The 24,116-nt window shown below is 43.5% G+C and overlaps 1 protein-coding gene across 2 annotated transcripts in view; it reads left to right on the top strand.

Annotated features, from left to right (window-relative positions):
- The first annotated feature begins 10,437 nt into the window (after nucleotides 1–10,437).
- The window catches only part of SLC9A7 (solute carrier family 9 member A7), a 69,047-nt gene continuing 55,368 nt past the window's right edge, over nucleotides 10,438–24,116 (top strand). For both annotated transcript variants that reach the window (XM_058019012.1, XM_058019011.1), the window contains exon 1: nucleotides 10,438–10,705. In XM_058019012.1, the coding sequence (XP_057874995.1) occupies nucleotides 10,438–10,705 (268 nt within the window). The remainder of the gene's footprint in view (nucleotides 10,706–24,116) is intronic.

The raw sequence follows: 24,116 nt of genomic DNA, 5'->3' as shown, positions 1-24,116 counted from the left end.
TAAAATCATATACACAAACTCATGCATATAACACCACCTCTTGCTTTCAGAGTTTAATGGGATTTTCTTTTTCCGGTAAACCTGTTTGATTTAACCTTCTTGTAATTTAGGTCTAATTTCCAATGTTCTCTTTGCTTTTGCCAAAGAATCCTGTTATCAAATCTCTTAAGTTAACCAGGTCCAAAGTCCATCATCTGTCTTGTGTCCTCCAACATTCCAACAGAAAACACCAAAATAGACTGGTGCCATGAATGTAAAAGAAGTGAACTAGAGAAAACCCCAAATACCAGAATGGGAGCAAAACCCATTCCATACCAGAATGGGAGCAAATTTAAGAGCAAATGAAACAAAATATGCCTTCCATAATGAGCACTTTAGCAAAATGTGAGTGCATCTCTCTCAGTTGTAGCAGACCACTGAAATAATTTTGTTGGAGACTGACTCATTGCACACTCTGCATGTCTCAGGGGCCACAGGATATGATCTTTGAGAAGGGAAACCATGGGAACAGGCTCTATAGCTTTAAAGAACCTAACTTGCCTGTCTCAAGGTGCCCAGCAACCTCCTGTTTGCTGCACCCAGAGGCTGCATCAGCAACTCATGAGAGAAGGCTTCCCCAGTCAGTCCTGTGGGAAAGCCTGGCTTCCCAACCACACAGCTGATTAGGTGTTCAATGTCTTCTGCTGCCACACTTGTTGCCATTTCCACCTCATCTTTCTGTCAATAGCTTCTTTCTGGCACGCCTGGTCCTGCCTTTCCCTGCTGTCAAAGTTGATATCCCAGGCACAACAGCAGATCATTTCTAGCTTCTTTTCCAAGCTGTGGGGATTCCAGACCCTCCAAGAGGATGGCAGCAATGACAGCTGCACCTCTTCAATGAAATAGAACCCACAGAAACAGGGAACCAGAACATTATTCTTCTGCTGATGTTAACAGAAATCCTTACTCCTCTTTGACTTTCTGGGTCACTACAGAGAAAGCACTGCCAATTTTACCTTCAGATTCTCATTTTTGTTGTCATTATAGGGCAAGAGTTCTATTAACATTACATTGCAAGGGTTTCATATTGCTAGAACTTCATACCTACTTGATGTTTCTTGCAGACAGCTCCTCTAGGCGCTGACTCTTCCTTGTTCTCACAGCAGCCAGCTAACTCCAATTCCCCTCAACCAACCAACCCACTCTTTTATAGCACTCTTCTGATTGGCTACAGCTGTGGCCTGTTAACATCAGGACTGTTCCCAATCTCCAATAATTAACCCAGCTGCAACTCTTTAAGGAGTGAGATTACTTTCTATACTATCTATATTTTCTTATATCATATCCCCTTGCACATTGTCATTCCTTCTTGAACTGGTGCTTCCCTGTTCCTTATTTCTCTACATGAAGATAATAGCAGGGGGCTGGTTTTGGCCAGAAAAGAGTTAATTTTCTTTATGGTAGCTCGTGTGGGGCTGTGTTTTGCATTTGTGCTGGAAACAGTGTTGATAGCTCAGGGATATTTTCCTTACTGCTCTGCAGTGCTTGCACAGTCAGGGCCTTTTCTGCTCCTTGCCCCAGCAGGGAGGAGGCTGGGGGTGCACAGGGAGTTGGGAGGGGTCACAGCTGGGACAGCTGACCCCAGCTGGCCACAGGGATGTGCCACACCATATGCTTTCATGCTTGGGATGTAAAGCTGGGCAGAACTAAAAAAGAGGGGGGGGACGCACAGAGTGGGGGCATTTGTTGTCCAAAGTCACTTATGTGTGATGAAGCCCAGCTTCCCTGGAAATGACTTAACACCTGTCTCTCCATGGGAAGCAGTGAATTAACTCCTTGTTTTGTTTTGCATAGCCTTTGCTTTCCCTATTAAACTGTACTTGTTTCAACCCAAGAGTTTTTTGACTTTTGCCCTTTTGATTTTCTTCTCCATCCCACTGTGGAAGGAGTGAGCAAGTGGCTGGGTCAGGCTGAGCTGCTGCCTGAGGTTAAACCATGACACCAGGAAAGATTAATGACAATGTGTTATTAGCTGACAGTGAAAACATTGCTGCAAAACATTCCCTCTGCTGAGTGTTTGGATTTTTTTTGAATTAAAAACTTCTCTCATCCTTACCCTGGCAATGGGCCAAAACTGGGGCTGGCATAAGCCTGGCAGTAGGGTGGGGACAGCAGCACAGAGCTGTCACACATGTGGTAGTGCCTCTGCAACCTTGGCTTTTCCCCAGCAGCATGAAACTGCTACGTGTGACTCTGACAGTGCCTCGGGCTTAATACCACTAGAGGTCATGAGATGTACTTATTATTAAGCTGCTTTTGGAAAATGCTCTAATACCCACATGTAGTAGATGTATTTGTACTCACAGTATCTGCAGACACTGCTGTGGCCTCTAGATGTCCCAGTTTTGTATGCAGATAGCAACTACACCACAATAGATCACCCCACCTACTCTACTGCCCAAACCTGGAATTTATCTTGACTGGCACACAACAGGGGAAGCATGAGGAACTGGGAATATATAAATAATATTAACATGAAAAACCTTCATTATAGAATGTACTACTCTGTTTACTAAAATAAGAAATAAACAGGTAAAGACAGTGCAGTATAGCATCAAACTCTTCCTTACAATACTCTAGGTGGCGTCTGTTCCTACAATACCAATTATGTCTGACCTGACTATTGTGATGCTGATTCCACCAACATATCTGTCTAGGATATTTCCTATCTTGGGGTTACAGCCTGCAATTGTATTGATTGCTCCTCAAAGCAGCTGACAACTACTCTGTCTTTTGATTTCAGTCCTTTGTATCTTTCTCCTCTTTGACTTTGGCCAGCAGCCTAGCAATCAAGCAAACAAAAAACACCCCTATCTGCATCATCCACATGAAAGCTTCATGTCCAGTGTTTCAGGGAGCTGTTAGACATCTCATTCTGACACAACTTGGCCCAGACTTATTATCATAATTTTTCCAGTAGATGCAGATTTGTGGCAAGAGGGTTCTACTATTGGAGCCAGCATGTTTCCCTTTAGAGCTTCCCATTGGTATTAGCCAGAGTCCACCAGAAGCTAAAACTTGCCCAACAGCACTGCCTGACCAGCCCATATTTGATTATTCTTGGAAAGGAACAACCAGCTCTCAGTACTGGCATCACCTGGTCTTGTTTTGGACTAATCCTCATCTTTCAACTAGGCAGCCACCTCTGCTTCCCTGACTTAGGGCTCTCCCAAATGGTGTGAAACTCAAAATGAGCCAGTGTTGGTCAATTGTAAATAAAGTTTTTAGTTTCCACAGTAATAGAAATTTACAATTTAAGTTTGGTTTTGAAACACCACTATCAGACTTTTGCCAGTATGGAAAGCTCTAGAGATGAATATTGTTGCTAAAATAGATAATTACGTTCACAATCTCATAACTGATAATCTAATCTCATTTTATCATCTATTGATAATTTCATCAATTATAAATATCATCTATAAATATCTGAAGGAAAATTGTAAAGAAGCTGGAGCCAGGCTATGCTCAGTAGCAAGACCAGAAGGTAAAACAGAGAAGGTTCCCTCTGACCATCAGAGCATCTTTTACTCTGAAGGTGACTGACCACTGGCACAGGTTGCCCAGAGAGGTTGTGGAATCTCCATCCATGGAATTGTTTAGAGGCTGTATGGACATGGTCCTGGCCAACCAGCTCTAAGTGTCTCTAAGCAGGGGGGTTGGGCAAAATGGACTACAGGGATCTCTTCCAACCTCAGCCATCCTATGCTTTCTGGCCAGTTATCTGACAGTCTTTCTCTCCCTTAGTCATTTCTAATCTGTGCAGAAAATTGCTTTGATTATATGAATTGACTGTATTAGTACACTGCTAATAATTCAGCTCTTTCAGCAGAATTAGAGCCCATACTTCCTTACCTCTAGTTATTCCTCAAACCTCTAAGCTTCTTTTAAACTGTAGAGCAGCTGTTGTCCAGCACAATGGGAGTAATTTATCTGTGGGTGTTTTAGGATCTCATATTTCTAGGAAAAATTGTTTTCCTGTAGGAGAAACCACAAGTTTCCTGTTTGATCACTTCTTTCCAGAACAAAAGCAAAAATAAGTACCATCAGACATAACTTCTCAGGATAGACCTAACCTTTTTCTGTCCAATGTCTCACCATGCCTCTGGGCTGCCTAATTCAGACGAAGCCAGGATGCTTAGCATGACTTTAGTGACTGAGATTCATTTTCTAGCCTGTGCCATGCCTACAGGCATACATATTGAACATAGCCAATGTTGTTAACATATTGTTGTTATCACATTTCTAGAGTCCCATACCTTCTGAGTGGTTTTCTCACAAGCAGCTCTTCACAGCAGTGTTGTTCCTGCTTCTTAGTCAGGGCTCCTCCAAGGCTCTCCCTGACTGGCCAACCCACCCCCTTTTATCCCAGTTATCTTCATTAGCCACAGCTGCCACCCAATTAAGGACACCACAGCTGCAGCCCATTTAGAACAACTAGGATCAGGGCAAGGCCACTTATACAACACATATATTTACTAGGACTCCTACTATATTCCCCCTTTTCTTTTACTTATAGATATTCAAATACAATATAGATATTCAAGTACAGTACATACATTTCCCCATGACCCAAGGACCATTTACAACACACACAGCTCCTCGACTCAAAGGCCATGTTCTTCTACAGCTCTCAGCTGTCCTATCTTCTATCACATCTTGTTGTTGTTATATTTCTAGAGTCCCAGCTCTCAGGCTGCCACAGCTCATGGCTGTCCTATCTTCTATCATGTCAGGGTCACCACTTGTTGTTATCATATTCCTAGCGTCCCATACCTTCAGGGTGGTTTTACTCACAAGCAGCTCTTCACAGCACTGTTGTTCCTGCTTCTTAGTCAGGGCTCCTTCCAGGCTCTCCCTGACTGGCCACGCCCAGCCCCTTTTATCCCAGTTATCTTCATTAGCTACAGCTGCAGCCCAATTAAGGACATCACAGCTGCAGCCCATCAAGAACAACCGGGGCTTATCAGGGCAAGGCCTATATACAGATATTCAAATACAATACAGATATTTTACTAGGCCTCCTACTACAGCCAAAGTTTAATGAAGCATAATTTTGACTTTCTGTTTCTCTATTAAGAAGAGAATAGGGGGCTTTGGAGGGTTTTTTTGGTGGTGGTTTTTTGTTTGGGGGTTTCTTTTGGTTTGTATTTTTTTTTTTTTTTTTGGTCATAGGTTTTTGTATAATTGTGTAAATATGGAATAGAAATTTTTTCAACAATTTGAATGCCCACACTGTACCCACCCAATCTCTCCTGCTGTATGCTTCTGAATTGCATTCAGGAAAACCTTTTTGCAGACACTGTTTCTGGCAGTGGTTAACTGACAGCTGTCACTAATAGAGCATCCATGTGCATGTTTGCAGTTTCAAGTGATGTTCACATAGACCCTTCTTTTGTGCACAAGGTCATATCATAAATCACAAGCCTCAACTGAGGCTCACTTACTCTTTTCCAGAATGTTTGTTTCAGAATCTTCTGGCACAGGTTGAGTTGTGGTACTTGTTGAGCTGTGATATTCACTTGTTTTAATATTTATGGGGAGCATGGTGGGAAGTGATGAGTGATGAGAAGAATGATTGTTTAGCTTCTTCTTTGAGTGATTACGACTTTGAAAGTCATAACCCTGATGTGCACCTGCAAAGGATAATGAACTGCCTTCTACTGAGGAAAAAGAGACAACTTGCTGTGCCCCTAGTAGAATGACACTTGCTGATATCACAAACAGCTAGAAGGGGAAATAAATCTGTTTGGGTACAAGGGAGATGACAGAGCACTCTTACATAGATAAATTTTCTAGTCATATCCCTCTCAGACACCCTGAAAATTTATCATGACTCAAAAGCTGTGAGTTGTGGCTGCACGATGAGTGACTACTGTGCCTTGCAAATAGCACAAAACAGCTTTTACTCTAGCTAGACTTTGTCTACTGGAAAGGCTAATTATGATTTCTGCACCTGCATTGATGGAAAATGGCAGTTCTGACATTTTCTCAGCTATATGACACCTCTGCAGAACTAGTACAAGCAGAAAAATGTGTCACAATTGTTAGCACTTCCAACAAGCTGGAGATTTGAAAAGAAATGGTTTTCAGTAAAAACGTGACATGTTCTTCAGAATTCAATTGCAGAACATTTAGTTGTCTTTAACCTCACATCTCAATAGGGATCCTAGGTTATATGGATATCTTACACAGACATGGGAGAGTTGCCCACAAGATGATCCCACTGGTGTCAGAAGTCAGCTATAGGTTCAAAATGGGTTGGCATTTTAAAGCACAGTGATGGGAGGGTTTGGCTTAAAAGGGAAGAAAGGAAGAAAAAGGGGGAGAAAGGAATGTGGCTGACATGGCAGCTGCTGCTCTACAAGGCTGACCTGACAGCTAATCAACTTGCTACTGCATTCTGGATTAATGTGCTAGAAAATGTGAGTGTGCAAAGGCAGTTGCATAAACATGCCAGGAATTAAGATAAGGATTTGTTTGATTTTCCTTTTTTATAAGCCCAAGCAACAGCAAGACCTTTCTCTACCAGAATCAGTCCTACAACAGCATGTTAGATCAGTGAAAATTTCAAAATTGCTGCTTCCAGCAGCACAAAGGGCCAGTCTCAACAGACTTGCATAATACAGAAAAGGTCTCAATAGAGTGCCAGTTGTCCAGTGTGATTGACAAGGAGTGGATTATGTTGCCACCAACAGCTGGAAAGAGAGCAATTGAAAATAGGACCTTGCACTTGCCTTACGTGACATTATTCAGCTCTGGGAATAAGAATAAACACAAAGTGTGTATCAGTTCATGTGATAACAATGACTTCCTTGACAAACAAAGCTATAAGAATACTCAATGGACTCTTTGATGGTGCTTCTGGCAGAATGAACATTTTAATTAGACAAAACTGGTAGGCGAAGGGTAGGCTGAACCATATTGGTCTCTGTGGTGTTCTGGCCAGACTCTTGTGACTCAATCCTGCCAGTCAATTACCAACTAGGTACAAATGTAAATATTTATTACCATTTAATACAAAAATCCTCCTGCATCCATCCAAGTATGGCTGAACTCTGTTGAATGGCTATATTTTGTCCTCTGACCTATTTCACTGCCATCTTATAGTTTAGTTTGAAGCTTTTTATACCTCTGTTGTTATCCACTTGGCCTTCCATCTCCCAAAACACACCTCATTGTTTCTGCCTCAAGATGGGCCTCTCCAACAGCAAGCAGATCAAAGACCTCTGCCTGACTCCAGATCAAAATTAACAAATGGATAGAAGGCAGGAATAGAATCAAATGACAGTTTTTCTCAGCAGGCAGGCTGACTTCTGCAACATATGTGGTGGCTGTCAGGCAGAGGTCCCACCTGTAGAGTACATGAAGTTTTAGTGCAAAACAGACTGGGAAGGCCGGTGGAGAACTGCCAAAAACAGTCTGGAACAAAAAGTGTAACTGCAGGGCTGTTACAGTGGTGGAGCTACCCCTTGAGGCAAGATTACTGATGTTCCTAATGGACTGAAAAGAGCATGGAGACCTGGGAGTTACAGCACTGAGAGGAGCTGAGCTGTGTCAGCACAAGCCTCTGACAAGGAAGCAGCCTGGTTTACAGAGGTGGATAAAGAAGCTCAACCTGATACCTTTTTTCCTTAGCTGACAGCATACACTCTAGATGATGCTGTTTGAATCAGTTTAAGTATTTATGCACCATGATACCAATCCATGAGTGTAAAGAGACAGCAAGTTATGGCCTGTACAAATCAAATATGCTCTGTGTATCAAGTTCCCTGGCAACAACTTATTAGATGGAACACTGGGTTGAAGAGAAGTCAATTACATCACTATTAAACTTTGATGCTCTGCACAGACAGAAACAATCATGGTCCCATCACCATTTTGCATACAGGATTTAGTTACACCCACAGAGTCCAGAGAAAGAATAAGAATAAACTCACTGTTGCACACAACATTAGTGAACATTAATTTTTTAATTTGATAAAAATAATTGAAGAAAGATTCCTAGGACAAGGTGATACCTGTACAAGGCTACAGGGGTAGGATAGCAGTGAAAAAGCCTGGTAAATGTGAATGTGGGAGTTCAAGGCTTGAGCTGATGATAGCATTGACACATTAAACTGATGTTTGCTTTCCTCCATAAACAGCAGAGTTCAGCTAAAAAAAAAAAAAAAAAAAAAAAAAAAAAAAAAAAGGAAAATTTGTCTACTATCCTTAAGTATTTAAAAAATGCTGGATATTTCTCATTATTGCATGGAGAGCAAGAGGCATAGTATATAGTGAGCTGTAGAAGGATAAAACACAGGTTATTGGTAGAAGACTTGTCAGGAAGTAACTTAAGACCCTGGCTGCAGCTTAGCTGAGAGGTGGATAAAATTACAATATACATGGAAATTGTCTCCTTAAAAAAAGCCATCATGTAGTGACAGACTGCCCAGCACTGTGCAGCACATAAAAACCAAACCCACAGAGGAGAGCCTGTTATTGCTATCCAGTTTTTTTATTTTACAACTTTATTAGCATTACACATACTTAGCACTGCAGTGCATAACTCTAGTCTGCTAGGAGGCCTGTAGGTGGTTATATCCTAAAGATATATGTTACATTGTATGTAGATTGTATATCCTAAAGATACACAGTAAAGATTCAGCGGTATAATGCTCTCATTATATCAGAAATGTTAATTTTGAATATGAGATTTAACATAAGTCAGCCTTGAGGCAGTAATTTTTAATGGTTCACATATGCTTAAGAGCTAGGTCTTCAAGGCAAATTACTTCTTTTCATCTCTAAGAGGTTTACAAATGATGGCACTATCAAAGAAAGCTTTCAGCCCTGCACAATCAAATATTTAAATATAATTGCAACTAATTACACTGGATTTTTAAGGTTGTTGAGGAGAGTTTGAATAAATACTGACTTTAAAAGGACTACATATAAATAGAAGTGTAGATTTACATAGCTGTCATCTTGAAATATTTATAAAAGAGAATTTCTAAAAAATAGCATATAACACAAAGCCAATTCCAGACGCATTAGTAGGAGATTAAAGTTTCTTGTGAGTATAGCATCCCAATAAATACCCTCAGAAACATGGCAACAATGTTAGGAAAGAGCACAACACTAAAGGAGATAAACTCTGGCATGCAACTAGTTTAAAATATGACTAAAGTAATTTTGCTTCCTTTTTATGCAAAATAATGACTAAAAATACATGTTAGATGTTGTGATTGAAAATAGCTCTGGGAGAAAGGCCCAGGAGCAGAAATGTCAGCACTGCTTACACCACCACTGGAAGCTGGGGGATTCCTCTGGTAGAAAAAGGCAGAGCTCTCTCCTGCCAAGGCTGGTAAAACAAAAAACCAAAACCAACCAACCAACAAAACCCCAAAAGAAAACACAAACATAGTTTTACAGCGGTTTGTATTTCTTTAAACCCTAACAATTTCACTGCTCAATGTTTCATCTGTTTCATCTTTCAAAGGGATTATGACTCATTTAAGAAAAAGGGGAAAAAAGCTAAAGGAGAAAGTGCTGATTTTGGGTTGCTTGCAAAAAGTGACTTCTCTTTCCTTCCCCGTTTCTTTCCTTCATCTCCCCAACTCGAGATAATTTTCAAACAGTGAACATATGCACTTTTTCTTTTCAGAAAAAAAAAATCAAATTAAAATTGCTGACTAGCTCTCTATTCATTTCCTACAATTGTCCTGTTTCTTAGAAGCAAAAGTCCATTGGGATGTATCTGGATGAAAACCTCCAAGTCAGCAATTTACGTGTAGTAAGTTTTCCTACGAAGAAAGAGAGAGAGAAAGAGAGAAAGAAAGAGAGAGGAAAGAGAGAGGAGAGCTTTTATTGCCTGCCAGATCTCACGGGGCCGTGGGCAGGGTGGGCTCTGGGTGATGCTTTCCAGCACGGCCCCGGTGCGAGAGCCGCTCACAGCTTCGCTCTGCGCCGCGGGAGGGAGAGCGGCACCGGCACCGGCACCGGCACACCGCTCTGCCCGCGGCACCGGGGCGGCGCCTGGAGCTCCCGGAGCAGAGCCAGCCCCACGGGGCCGGGGGGAAACCTCGCCCACCCCGACACCTCCGCCGGGCGGGGCTGGGCTGGGCTGGGCTGGGCTGGGCTGGGCTGGGCTGGGCTGGGCTGGGCTGGGCTGGGCCGGGCCGGGCCGGGCCGGGCCGGGCACGGCGGCAGCAGCGGCCCCGCGTCCTCCCGGCGGGGCTGCGCCTTTAAGGGGCCGGGAGGCGGCGGCGGGCGGGCTCCTGCGCGCCGGGGCCGCTCCCTCCCGCCCTCCTTCTCCCTTCCCCGCTCCCTCCCCCGCCGGCCGGGCGGGCGGGCGGTGGGCAGTGCCCGAGGGCCGCCGCCGCGGGAGGGGCACGGAGCCTCGCGGCTCCCGCAGCCATGGCCGGGCCCCTGCGCCGCCGGCTCCCGCCGCTCCCGCTGCTCCTGCTGGCGGCCGCGGGGCTGCGAGCGGCGGAGCGGAGCGCCGGCAGCAGCAGCGCCATGGAGGAGCTCGCCACCGAGAAGGAGGCGGAGGAGAGCCACCGGCAGGACAGCGTGAGCCTGCTCACCTTCATCCTGCTCCTCACCCTCACCATCCTCACCATCTGGCTCTTCAAGCACCGGCGCGTCCGCTTTCTCCACGAGACCGGCCTGGCCATGATCTACGGTGAGTCCCGCCGGGGCCTCAGCGCCGGTGTCAGCCCCGGCAGGTGCCGGGAGGGGCAGGGGGCGGCGGAGGGCCCGCTACCGGCCGCGCCCCTCCGTGCAGCACCGAGCGCGGCGGGGGCGGCGGCAGCGCCCGGTAGGCCGAGCCCCGGGCAGGGCGAGCCCCTCGCCGCAGAGCCCGACCGTCTCCGCCGGTGCTCCTGGATCCCCTCCCCTACCAGCGCCTTTCCTGGGGCTGGGGACAGAAGGACACTGAGGGGGGATACACGGACCGCCGCCTCCCGTGCGGTGTCCTGCGGAAAGGTGGCCCCGCCGCCGCGGCCGTGCTGCCGGGGACAGCGCTCCGGTGACCCTCCCGCCGCAGAAAGGCAGCTCGCCGGCCGTGCTTCCAGCAGCGTGGAGTGCCGAGCCGTGCAGGTCATGGCAGAGATGACTTTGGAAAGCGCCATCGCGCTGCCCTCGCCGCGCTGTGGCCGCTCCACGCGGAAAGGAGCGAGTGCAGCCGCCGGGTTTGCGGTCGGTGCGCTGCTGTCACCCGCGGTCCGCGTCTGCGGAGCCCGACCGACCGCAGTGACACTGACCAGACACCCTGACACTGGCTGCGGCTCATCCCGAGCCCTCCTGGTGGAACGGGGGCTCTACCGAGTTGTGTGCGCCCACTCCAGGCCCCTCTTCTCGGTGGATGTGAGTAAAGGGACGGTAAATCCCTCAGAGAAGAAGCTTTGTCTCCCTTGCGTTTGTGGGGCTGATGGCCCGGAGGAGCTGGGCTCTGCAGGCCGGTGCTCATGGTGCTGGTCTGCTCTCCCTGGTGCTGCCAGTGGCTGGCACAGAGCAGAGAGGCGAGCCTGAGCTGGGCACGCAGAGCCCTCGCTCCGCGGGGATCTCCTCGGCTGCGCTCGGTGCGCGGTTCGCCACGCAGAGCACAGCGGGCTGCGGTGAAGAGCAGCCATCCACTCGAAAAATTATTTGTCTGCTGGTGATTGGCTACTGCCACAAGCGCCGGGGGCACTTCTTCTCCTTCGCCAGCGGAATCTGTTCCTGCTGAGCTCTGTGAAGCACCTGCCCGATGTTGGTCGGGATAAGCATATTGAGGGCAGCCACACATGACAAATTCAGCACTCGAGGGGAGGGGGAAAGTGAAGCATTTCCTCCCCGATGAGTACTACTGCTCTTGAGAGCTATGTGATTGCTTGCAAAGCAGTGGAATTTTCCTCTGCTGATGCTTCCCTTAAACCATCCCAATTTGCTCTTAGTCACTGATCTCTTTGCTGCACTGCTGCGTACTTCACGTATGCTCATTGCTGAAAACTGACAAATTAACAACTGGGCACATAAGTAAGTTATGCGCTGGCATGATAATGCTTAGCAGCTGAAAAGTGCCCAGGAGACAGTAGATTAACTGTGTGTATTGATCAGAAAAAGACAGCGTAAGGTGGTATTGAAGATGTTTAGATATTACCCTAGTGTTGTCACCTTTGGAAAGTTCATTTAATATGTTTTTATGATCGCTTTAGTGCCTTAGTTTATGCTGAAAATCTCGTGTATGTGGGTGTGCTAATGCATGCAGTACAAGTGTCAGGGCATCAAGGGCATTTGGGTATGTGTTTTGATGAGCTGCGTGGGAAATGAGAAATTGTTCAGCTGGAGAGATTCTGCCTCTCATTAAACTCAAATTAGTTTGCTCTAACACGCAGTTCATGATCTGTGAAAGGGTTGTTAGGTTCCCAATTTGATGTGCAAATGATGAAATTTTGTCTTAGGGAAGGCACTATCTTTTTCAGCCCCACTGGCAGCATCCATAAAAGAATAATTGGCTCAAACTGTTACATTTTCTAGGTGTGCCCTCACTTAAATAATTTTACCTTTGTAGATTGTTCCCCAATATACTTGCCTTCTAAATGAGTCCCCTTGTTTTATCAAAATGCATGCTGTTCTCCCTCCCAAACAAACTGACTCTTGCCTTTTCATGGCAAACATCCTAGGAAACATGTTTAGTATGTTCAGTTCCTACCTAATGTGCTTAACCTCCATGCTGGTCAAGTTCTGCTGAGACCTGGCTTCACTTTAACATTTCACAGACTTTCCATGTGTGCTCTAGCACACAGAACATTGCAGCAAGTGCCATTGTAATGCTATTGTAACTTTCTGTTATACTTCTGCTAACTGGGCTTAGGTCTCCTCTTCCTTCCTTGTTGTTTAAAAGACAGCAGTTAAACTGATAGATGGTTTTCTATTTTGCTGATAACTTGCTATCTGAGAAATGCACTTTTTAAAAAGTTGTATATCTATTTAAAGTGCATATGTTTGATCACTCTGCCTTAAACACAAAATCATAAGGCAGTATGTCAAAGAAAGAGTTTGTAGTCCTAAAAGCACACATATCTATTAGTGCTAAATAGAATTGAATTCTAGCATTGAAACTGTAACAAGAGTGCTGCTCTGTGGAAGTTAAATAATAGCAAGTGTCAGCTGCTCCAGCAACAGTATTGCTAATGTTGCTAAGGCGAGTTATTACAGAACAATTTAAAAAAGTCTGACACAACCCAAGCAAACACCAATCCACAACAGAGAAATAAGGGAATTGAAACTTTGCTGACACATGTATTTCAGCTAGAGATAGTGATCGTGGTGCTTGCTTTTCTTAGTGTTGGTCTGAGCTGGAGGATCAAGTATTCCAACATGTTTTTCCTGAAGAGGTTCAGTGGCAGCTTTGTTTTCCAGGCTTCTTGGATCTTTACCAAGAAGCATCACCATGTAGTAGGAGCAACAGGACATGGACCATGCTCCTGGACAGCTCAGGGTGGGTTTAAGGGCGGGAGGTGATGGTGGGCCCTTGTTACTCTGCTCCTTAGGAGGCAGCCACCCGGAGAGGTAGATGTCTCCCAGCGGAAGCAGGGGCATCACTGCCACTAGGCAATTACTTTGTCCCTTTTCAGAAGTGGTAATTCAGGCAACTGGCCACCCATGAATCAGCATCGGTGTCAGTCCTATCAGGAGCCTTCTTGTCTGTGGGCCACACGTGCTAGTGCTGCCGATGAAAGCAAAAGCAAGCTGGACTTGGGTACAGTGAAAGTAAAACAGTATATGAAGAGGAATATAATGCTTCTGTTACCTTTTGTGGAACACAAATGAGAGAGAAGCTGTAAATCTTCAGGATAAAAACATTATATCTGTTCTGCTATACTCTGTATCAGACTAAGTTTCTGTATCCACAGAGTAGATACAGAAAAGGTCTATTTTTAGCTCATCTGGCTGCCGTGCTCTCTGTTAGAATTCTAGTATCTATCTACACATACTAGAGATGACCTAACTCATCTCCACTGCCAGCAAAATAATGTCAGTCTTGGTTTTTAATAAGCCACTTTGACATAAGCCTCCTAATACTAGATTTAGGATCATAACTGAGCAGCCAGTTTTGAGAACATTATCCTTTCTCTGGCAACCTGCTTGTTCTTCCTGAATATTATTTTAAATCACTTTGTTACAGGCTTTTAAAATTAGTCTTGCACAGCTTTTTGACTGCTCAGTATGTTTTAATTGTAACACAAATCTTTTCTCTAAGCTTGCTTTATGGTGTGTGTGGCTGGGTAGAAAAATTATAAATTCTTCTTTTGAGAAATGTAGAAGAAATGCTATATAGCTTTTATTAACCTGCATGTATTTCAGATCTGCTCTTCAGGTAGGGGTAGTTGGATAGCTTATAATTGCTGGTGTTTCTGAAATATCTTTGGAGTACAATCTACCTACAGTCCTCAGGGCAGTGATTTTGGGTTTTTTTCTTTGTTTCTGTGGGTTGGGGTGTTGCTGTTTCTTGTGGGTTTGGGGGTTTTGTTAATTTGTTTCTAAAAGGGTAGTGTATTTAATGAAGATAAATTAGTTCATTTTTATGTTTGTTAACTTCATCTTCATGAGAAGTTTTGTCAAATCAGCACCAGAATACCGTCTGATCATGACATAAGCCAAAGAGGAGAGAAATGGCAATTTGGATTTCTTTTGCTTGAGGAAGCCTTTGGTGACACACCTGGCTGTAGAAGTTGGCACTGCTCTGCAGCACTGTGTAATTGTAGGAACCACACAAAGGCTGAAGGGGAAGGTGGTCCTCTGCACGTCCTGTAATTCTCATCTAACTTAGCAAGCCATCACAGACAGATGCCAGGTCTGTAATACTGCAGAGCCCACAGACCTGCCTGCCTCCTGCTCCTGTGTGAGTGCTCTGGTGTGTTGGCTGGAGTGTGCTGAACTGAGAGGAGGTGACCTGATGTCTGCTGCACCTGCTTGTTGTGAGAGTGAGGTGGTTCCGTGGCAGGTTAATGGTGCACATATCTGGGCCCTGTAGGACCTGGAGGTTTTCCTTTGTCCACTTCAGAAATTTCTTTTGGAACCACTTCCAACTTTTCTTTGCTGCTTTGCAGTAGAAAGATGTCTCTGAACAGGTCTGCCAATGATTCTTCCTGAAAGAACACAAGGACTGAACTGGTCTGTAGATGAGAGCATCTGCAGCATTTCTAGTAACTTCTTCTCTTGGTGTAGATGAGAAAACAGAAAAGGAGATGGTGAGGGAGTCTATAAAAGCTATCAAATCCAACAGGATGCCCAGAATTACTTCTCAGGTGCTGATGGTGTCCCCATCTCAGTGTGTCTTTATTCAGTTTTTGGGGGTCTATGTTTTTGGCAAGAGGTTGATGGGAGAGAGACCTGGGTTCTAACCTGTCTCCTTTTTGTTTGGTAAAGTAAGCCTTTGTTTTAAAGGTGGTGAGAGAAAAGTGAAAGGGAAAGTTTATTTGGCTGTGTTAACAGAAATCTGTGTGGCAACTAGTGTGTAATCTTATCTGTGGATTTCACAATACTGCATTCTAAATTTTATGTAATGAACTGTAATTGGTCATTCAAACAGAATGAGCAATTCAGATATTGTTCTTTTAGACATTTAATTTTAAAATGTTGTGCTGAGTAGAAGAGGTTATAGATGTGTATTCCTTTGCAGTGCATCTTTAATAACCCTTCTCAATTCCTGTGCTATAGAAAGATTAGAATACCTGAATAGTGAAATTGCCTTCACCCAAAGTAATTATCCATGCATCAGGAAGTGCTTCTGGGTCACCTGTGCAGGGCACCATCTGTGCAACCTGTGAAACACCTTTATAAATTACTGTGTGTCCTGGGCTCACTAACAGAGCGACTAGAGAGAACTCTAGACCTCTGCTCTGTGTGCTCCCAGCACAAGTGGAAGCAGATGTAAGCCTTGCCTCTGACTTAGCCAAACCCTCCCTTGTCAAGGGTTTGGCCTGGACTCCAAGCCAGGATGGTTTCCTGCAGTGCATGGAGATAGCTCTGGAAGCAGTGATGGGAAGGCTCGATTCCCTGTCACAGAAAATTGTCATGGTTCAGCTAGCCATGATCCTCTTATATCCTCAGTCCCTTTGTGGGTGCATAGCAGCCCTTTCCCCCACTCCTTCCTTCTGAAAGGTGGGCTCCCCTCACCTATTGGCTCTGCAGAGTAGTTGAAAACATCTTAGAGAGCTGGGTGAAACCTTTTCCTTCTTCTGCTAGGGAGCTGTTCCCATCCAACCATTATCTCCATTAGACAGAGGCGGCAGCTTCACCCTCAACTGATTTAGAAACCAGATATCTGAAGCAGGAACCTCAGCTCCACCATTATTAAAGAAAAAAAGAAGGTTAGAGGACACAGTTTGCATTCTAGAACTATCTATCTTGGCCTGTTAGGGGCCAGAAGTAAAAATATTTGGCAGTTCCTGTCTAGGTCTTTGACAGGTGTTGTGTACCATGGATGCTCTCTCCTTGCCTACGTGCTGAATGCTCTGAGTCCAGCACTGGGCTGTGAACTGTCCCTGTGTGTTTGACACAGGCCCAGTATTTAACTCAAGTCTGTTGTTTCCATGCTGACAGCCAGAAATACCAGCTTGTATTGAAATACCAGACTCTTTTTTTCCCCCCCAACACAGAGTACTTATTTGTGACTCAGGATTAAAGCTTTATCCCCATTAAATACTGAATATAGCCTTTCTTGCCCTGCTTTACACAAAGTGGTGTCTACATTGAAAGAATGTGATACATGCAATTTTTTTAGAGGTGTGTTTATGTTGAAGGGTTTTTTACTAGTGTTGTAAAGAATACAGTCATTCTCAGCAGTTCAGATCTTTTTGTGTATCAGACATAGACAATTTAGCTAAAATGCACTGCTTTTTTCTCCCCTATTAAAAAGCACTTCAGCCTGCAATTAACCAAGTGTGAAAGGAGAAAAGCAAAATTGTAGGAAACTTTTGGTTTGGGGTTTTTTTCCATGTCCTGAAATCAGACAAATCACTTTTCTTCAGAAGTACTTAAAGAGCTTATGATGGAAGAAACTGTTGGAGTTTTTTCTTTTACTGAGGAGAAAGAGTTGAAGGCTCCCTCTAAATTGAAGTTGAGGAGATGAGCTCTGCTCTCAGCCAGAGGAGGTGTGTGGTTTCTTGTGCTTTCTTTAGGCTTTGGTATTCTGTGTTGCTTTTCAAAGGAATACCAAAGAAGCTGACATGGCTGAAAGCTCTTCATTTCTCTTGATGCAGATGTGTGTGTGAGTGGTGCATGGAGAAAGCCCACATGGCAGAGCTCTGGTGGGTCAGCTCTGCTGCCAGGGCTGTCTGTGGGATGGCTGCACCGCTGTCCCCAAAGGCTCAGCAATGGGGTGGAGCTGCTGCCACGGAGGGTCCTGGCCCCAATGCCACCCTGGTGGGACTTGTGGGTGTGCTGTAGCCTGGGCTACTCCTCCACAGCTGCCACTTTCTCTGTTCGTGGCTTTTTTCAAAATGTCTCTTCCTTGTTGAAACAGGTCTGTAGTAGATGGTTTTAAAGGCAGCTGAAACCACCAGAATACCCGTTGCATATTTTAAGTGTATTTGAGTGTGCTACTGATTCCTCTTCTGTTACCCTGTAAGCTCCTTGGAGAGGGGAGTTTGAACAGCAGACCTGTGGGTCTTGATGTGCTGGATTTGTAGAAATGTTTAGATGAAGTGGTCTGCTTATTCAGAATGCCATGCATTTCCATAGCTGTCTTCAATTCTCACTTAGACTTAAAAAAATTAAGCTAGGATTGAGGAGATTATTTTTTTTTAAGGTAAGTTTGACGTGTTCACCTGCTATCTTATTATAAAACTGGGGGACTATTCCTAACAATAAAAGGGATGGAAACAAAGGAGCATGCTACAAAAGGATTCTAAAATGCAATTAACTTGTCTATGCATAAGATGACAGTTTTTAATGTGCTGGCTGTTTATGGAAGTGTGGTGTGTGCACCTGCACTTCTTGCCATCAGTAGCAAGGTGAAGAGAAGGCTGCTCATGTGGCTTGGTGTCACCTATGTGTGACAGCCTTCCCTGTGTCAGCTCTGCAGCAGGGCACCCACGTCCATGAGCAGTGCCAGCACACTGGGAATGGAGTTATTGCTTCTGAGGCTCAGAGGCTGTCCCATCAATTCCAGAGCTGGATTCAATATGAAAACTGCTGTTAACCTTTGCCATTGCTTTCAATATGAGATACTAACAGAAAGATGTTGTAGCTGATGATAGTTTAAAAATAGCAAGTGACCCACATGGATATGACTGGCTTATGGTTTTTACTCAGAATCCATTGAAATGAATGCTATTGCTTCCACACTAATTCTAAGAAATTATTTCCCCCACACATGCACTTCTTAGCACCTGACATCATCCTTCAGTAGTGAAAGGGAACCTGCATTTTAAGTGTCGTGTGCCTCTCTGCTGTTGTTTTACTGCTGCACAATCCTTCCTATTTCTCATTCCTTTGTGACAGTCTTCATTGTACTTACTGATTGTGTAATGACCTTTCTCCTGAAAAGATTTTCCTCATCCATGAGAAAACTTGACTGTTCTTCTTAAAATGACTGTTCTTCTTAAAGTGCCTTCTTGGTGAGTGAATACCAACTTATTTTAATTGGCTTTTAGCCTTGCTGTGTAATTGATGCTTTAGAAGTTAGGCTCTCTAGAAGAGTGCAAAGTGGCAAACACAGAGTGCTCCCTGGCTAGCTGGAGGAAAGGGTATTCACAGGAGAATTGAAGCAGTGACTGCAGTTGGCATCACTGGCTACATTGCAGTTTTGCACTCTGGAAAATACAGGAAAAATATGGAAAAATAAAACTGGTGTAAAGGTTTATTTCTGTTGTGGAAGTGCCACCTCATTCTTTCTCCTGGGTTATCTTTGATATTTTAGTTGCTTATTATGTAATGTTATATATTAAGAAAAGAGGAGGCTGACTGTAAGTGACCTTCCACAGACATGCCTGGCAGGTTTGGCTGTTGCATCCTCTCCTGGCTCACAAAATTCAAGTGGGCACTTCTGCTTGTTTGTCTTGAAGATTTTTACTTTGAGAGGCATCTTTATGCTCTGCACAGCATAAAGGGTGTGGCTTTGTCATACCTATCTGCAGTACTAGTGTCTTTCAGGGAATGTATTCCCACCAGACATGGGTTACAGTGAATTATTCTTGGAAGAAGACGAGTATTTTGAAGATGGGTGAAATAAATTTAATGCTGGAATAGACTTTTACATAAGCAAATGAGTGTCAGGACACTGTTTCAGGCTAACCTTTATTGCCTGTGATCTCTGCACAGCAGTATGTCTGACTTGGCAAAAATTTGCTTATGAAGTTGATTTTTATATCTAGAGACTCTTAACCTTCTTTCAGCTATGTTCACTCATGGTAAAGTAATGTGTGTACACACACAAACACACACAATCTCTTTCTGATTATCTTTTACAGAGATACATAGATATAAAATTAATCTTTTCCTCAGCTCTACGTGACTGGAGAGTTAGTGAGTGATCTCCTAATGATGATCTGCTTGTTAAGCTGCAGTAACAAAACACAATTGCAGCATACTCTGATTATACGTGTGCCTGCATGAAAGAGAGAAATGTCAACATAGATATCTTGGTGATACTTAGTACTTGATTATGTCCCCCATTTCCTCAGGGATCCATAAAAAGGGTTTATTGCTTTTGCTGGCAAATGCTTGAGTCTACTTGTTTCAACATTTTCATTTTTTGATCCTAATGGTTTTGGGATCTCTTCCAAAGTATAAAAGATGGGACAGTTACTTATTTTTTTGTTCTCTGTACCTCAAACACAAATATCTAACCTCATTGTATCAGGTTCTTATGATGTTAGATAGTGTTTTGTCAATCCTAATCACATATAGGAGAACTTTTGCAGTATCTTTTCTTCATACACATGATATAGCCCCTCTTTTAAAGACTGAAAGGCTGGGGCAGGAGGTGTAGGCATGATCTACTCTGCATTTATGATCACTTTATCCTTAGCCTGTGAAAGCTAAAGACCCCATCAGGGTCTCAATCTTGTAGGTACTGCATAAACTTATAGTTATGTTCTTAAAACAAAAACCAGAAAACCCTAGAGATTGTCTTTACCTCTGTTACCAGGCCACGAGTTGTTTTTCTACATTAGGTGCTTCCTCTACCGCAGTTCTAAGAGAAGGTTGAAACTCCCACAATTTTTGGAGCATGATGTTTTTACAATTTTTTAGCCTCCTTTTGCTTTTCTTCCTTCATTTGCATGATGATGACACATCAGCCTTGCTCTCCAATGGTTCCTGTGGGTATTGCAATTGTCATGTGTTTTAGCTCTCTGAGAAATTTTTTTATGCTGACTGCCTGTTTTTTGTGGGACTCTCCTAACACGCTTCCCTTGTTACTTCATTTCTCTCCATGGTGCATCCAATAGTTTATTTTAAAGCTGACAGCCTGGATTCCTTTCCATACACCAGACCTACTTTTTTTTTTCCCTTTCTAAACTAAAAACCTTTGCTCACTTCTCTGCCTCATGGGAATGTGAGGATTGGCTCAATATTAGAATGGCTGAAATAGCTTGTCATTTTTATCTTCCTCCTGCTACCACAGTCTCCATCACTGAGACAGGTTCCCCTGACCACTAATGAAACTATCCGTGCCTTGTCTTCACCTGTAAGCTGCTTAGGCTGTGGAAGATATTTCTAGGTAACATGTGAGTAAGGCATGAATTCCTGTCTCTCTACATATCTACAGTCCATTCTACAGGCTTTCACTTCAACATTGGCTCTTTTGAGATTCTGTTTTTCAAGGCACAGGAGAATTTTGTTCTGATTAAACTTTTGCTGCCTGTGTTATAAGAAATTTTTTTCCCTGACCCTCTCTTTCTTTGTTTCTGTGTTCTCAGTTGTCCTCAGCAAAGTGAAAGATAAAGATGCCAGTATCTCTAGGACCATTTAAGCATAACAAGAATCAAACTAATGTTTTTTAACTTGCTAAGAGACTCTGTCAAGACCAAAACCAACTTTTTAGCCCTTATACTTTAAAAAAAGGCCTAAAGTTTGACTCATGAGCAATGTATGGATTTCACAGCTATGAGAAGAAAGCTTGGACCATTGAGACTATTTACCACCAGGGTTATGATATAGAATTTTCCTTGAACAGTAAGCAAGGAAATTTGAGTTAATTTGTAACAGTTATAATAAGTAACATGTTTATAACAAGTTTGTAAAAAAAGCAGTCTTTCAGTAAGTTAAACCTTCTAAGATCCCCGGAAGAGTTAAAGGCAGGAAAGGGCAATGCATAAGAAGAATAATTGGAGCTTTTGTAATTATGTTAACGTGCCAGAATCCCTGTCATGCAACATGTGCATGGCATTTTTGATCCTTGAACAGATCACATTTGACCCATGTGTGTGCACCCACACACAACATGCACACCTCAGAGCTGAATTGCTCACTTTCCAGAATAGCCTGTTCTTGTGTAATACCCTGTCTGAGCACACAGACAGACTTCTGATGTTTCACTTGATTGGAAACACTATTTCTTTGCATTTGACTTTGTATAGGAAATACTCCATTTTACATGTGGATATGGTATTTTTTTAATAACACCAGAAAAACATTTCAACTGAAACTTAGATTCTTAATTCTGTTGTCCTGATATGAGCATATGTTGTGTGGAGAACATAAAAAGTCTGTGAATCATATACTGAGATAAATATATGCCTGTGGAAAGCTGGTACACCTGAAGTTAATAGTTAGGTACTCTCCAAAATTTACCTGCTCTTACTGTAGGTGGTTTTCCTGTTACATTCTATTTGCCTTACTGGTTGAGAGGATTGGGACAGCAGCTTGTTGACAAATGCAGATTTATGGGAAGTTCCTGTTGAAACAGGGGCTTTCTGAGGCTTGGAGGCAGTGAACTGGTGAAAGCAGGAAGGTGTTCTAAAGCTCTTTAAAAGGTTTGGGAAGACATTACTGATTTCTGTTAGCAGCTGTTTGCCAGAGATCCTTTCCATATTGCTGGGCTTCAAAGCTAAGGAAAATAAATTTGAAAACAGTATTGTATGTTTAAAACGTCTGATATGTCTGGAGCAAAGCTGGTTTTCATACTGTAACTTGAACTGACCAAGTTTCTTGGACCAGGAGTTACTACTACTGGGATGTCCCATTTGCAGGACATCTTCTGCTAGGCAAGTGGTTGTATTGGCCAGGGAAGTTTATCTATGACCTAGGATTTGGTGGGTTTGAGAATCAAGCAGCCTTGTTGTAAGCTTCAGTGAGCAGGGGGTCAGTCAGAACTGATGTGACCTAACCTGGCCAGAAGGAGTTGCACAACAGATTCCTGCAGCAAAAGGTACCCCAAGGAGAAATGCTTGTCTGAATTGTCTGCAGAGAGAGATGAAGGCAGAGGACTCAGTCAGGCTTATTGCAATGGCCTGAGATGCTGACTATGGGAAGACAGAAATATTGGGGGTGATATGAATTTCTTTTAGGGGTGGCAAATCAATGGCTGAAAAACTAGAAGCTTTCTGCAAAGAAGAAAAATATTCTGATTTATTAGTCTAGTTTTCCTTGCTCTATTCCTGTGCTATTTGCTTGACCTTTCTACTTAGTCTGTGGGTCACAGTCCAGTAACCTCAAATCTTTGAGATAATAAATAGGAAATCCTGAAAAAGAACACTTTCTCTTAGGAACTTAACAAAGGAGGGGAGTCCTGGCTGTGACTGGGGTTAGGCTGTTGAGGTAAATAGTGACAAAGGCTTTCAGAAGCCAATGTCAGTTGCACCATCTCTGAACCACCACAAGTAAATGGCTCAGCCCTTAAAAAATATTTTTAGTCACCCATTTATGCAGCTGTTTTTTCCTTTGTATTCCTCCTTGCTTAGTACACCTACAGGAACAGTATGATAGCAGGGAGTAGGGGAATAGTTGGGCTAATGCTGCTCATCAGCCTGAAGCTGGAACCCAGGTTTTATCACTGCCTGTTTATATGAGTTGGAGAAAAAAAAAGTGTGTGTATTTACAGCTCCATGAGAAGTATCCAAGCACTGTAAAACATTTCATTTTAATTTTTGCCTCTTAAAGATGGAAAATAATACTAGGTCTGAAGTGCAACAGGGAAGGTTTGCTCAAGACAGCTTGGGAAACTCACTGCTGAATCAGATCATGAGCTGTGATTCTGTCCTTGCTCAGAGATTTCCGTCAGTGCTGCCTTTACAGTTCCAGGAAAAGCGGAACCTCTGCTCTGAAGCAGGTGATGCTGTGCAGGCTCTTTGCTCTTGCAATGATCACACAGGCCCAGCTAAGCATGATCTGACTCTGCATATCTACCTGTGCCTGCCACACATCCATGTTCCTCCTGTGTTATAGCCAAGCCAAGTAGGCAGGCTGCCACCGCTCTCACAGACAAGTGTGAGTTAGAGACTGGGGGGTGCTGGAGTGCCCATGGATCTTAACCCAGCACAGAGGAGTGCAGTCGCTTCTTGTGGCCCTTTCTTTCTAGTCAACTACTATAAAAAGAGGTGACTAATTTTTTTTTTTTTCAAGGGTATCTCAGTATTGGTAAAACAACCAATGGGGGGTTTCCTGCCTTGTGGGGTTTTGGTGTTTGCCACAAGTGTCTTCATATTGGCCATTGTGTGCATTGCTCATGTTGCAAGATCCTCTCAGTCCTTTATTTCCATTTGATTTGGTGCAATTTTTAGTTACTGTTGTGTCACAGACATATTTTATGAAAAATACTTTTGCCAGGATTTTTCCTCCTGAGAAGCTGGGAGGCCTCAGAAACGAAATGTAAACAATGATTATCTGCTGCTGTGGAATGCAACAGGTGGATCTGTGATTGGTCCCATGTGGTTGTTTCTAATTAGTGGCCCATCACAGTCCAGCTGTCTGGGACTCTCTGGTCAGTCACAAGATTTTATTATTCCATTCCTTTCCTTTCCTTGCTAGCCTTCTGATGAAATCCTTTCTTCTATTCTTTTGGTATAGTTATAATATATAATTTTCTTTTAATATAATATATATAATAAAATAATAAATCAGCCTTCTGAAACACTGAGTCAAGATTCTCATCTCTTCCCTCG

Source organism: Melospiza georgiana, chromosome 2 (assembly GCF_028018845.1).
Source record: "Melospiza georgiana isolate bMelGeo1 chromosome 2, bMelGeo1.pri, whole genome shotgun sequence".
Taxonomy (NCBI): Eukaryota; Metazoa; Chordata; class Aves; order Passeriformes; family Passerellidae; genus Melospiza; species Melospiza georgiana.
Note: the sequence above shows the minus strand (reverse complement) of the source record. Positions and strands in the feature narration are given on the sequence as shown.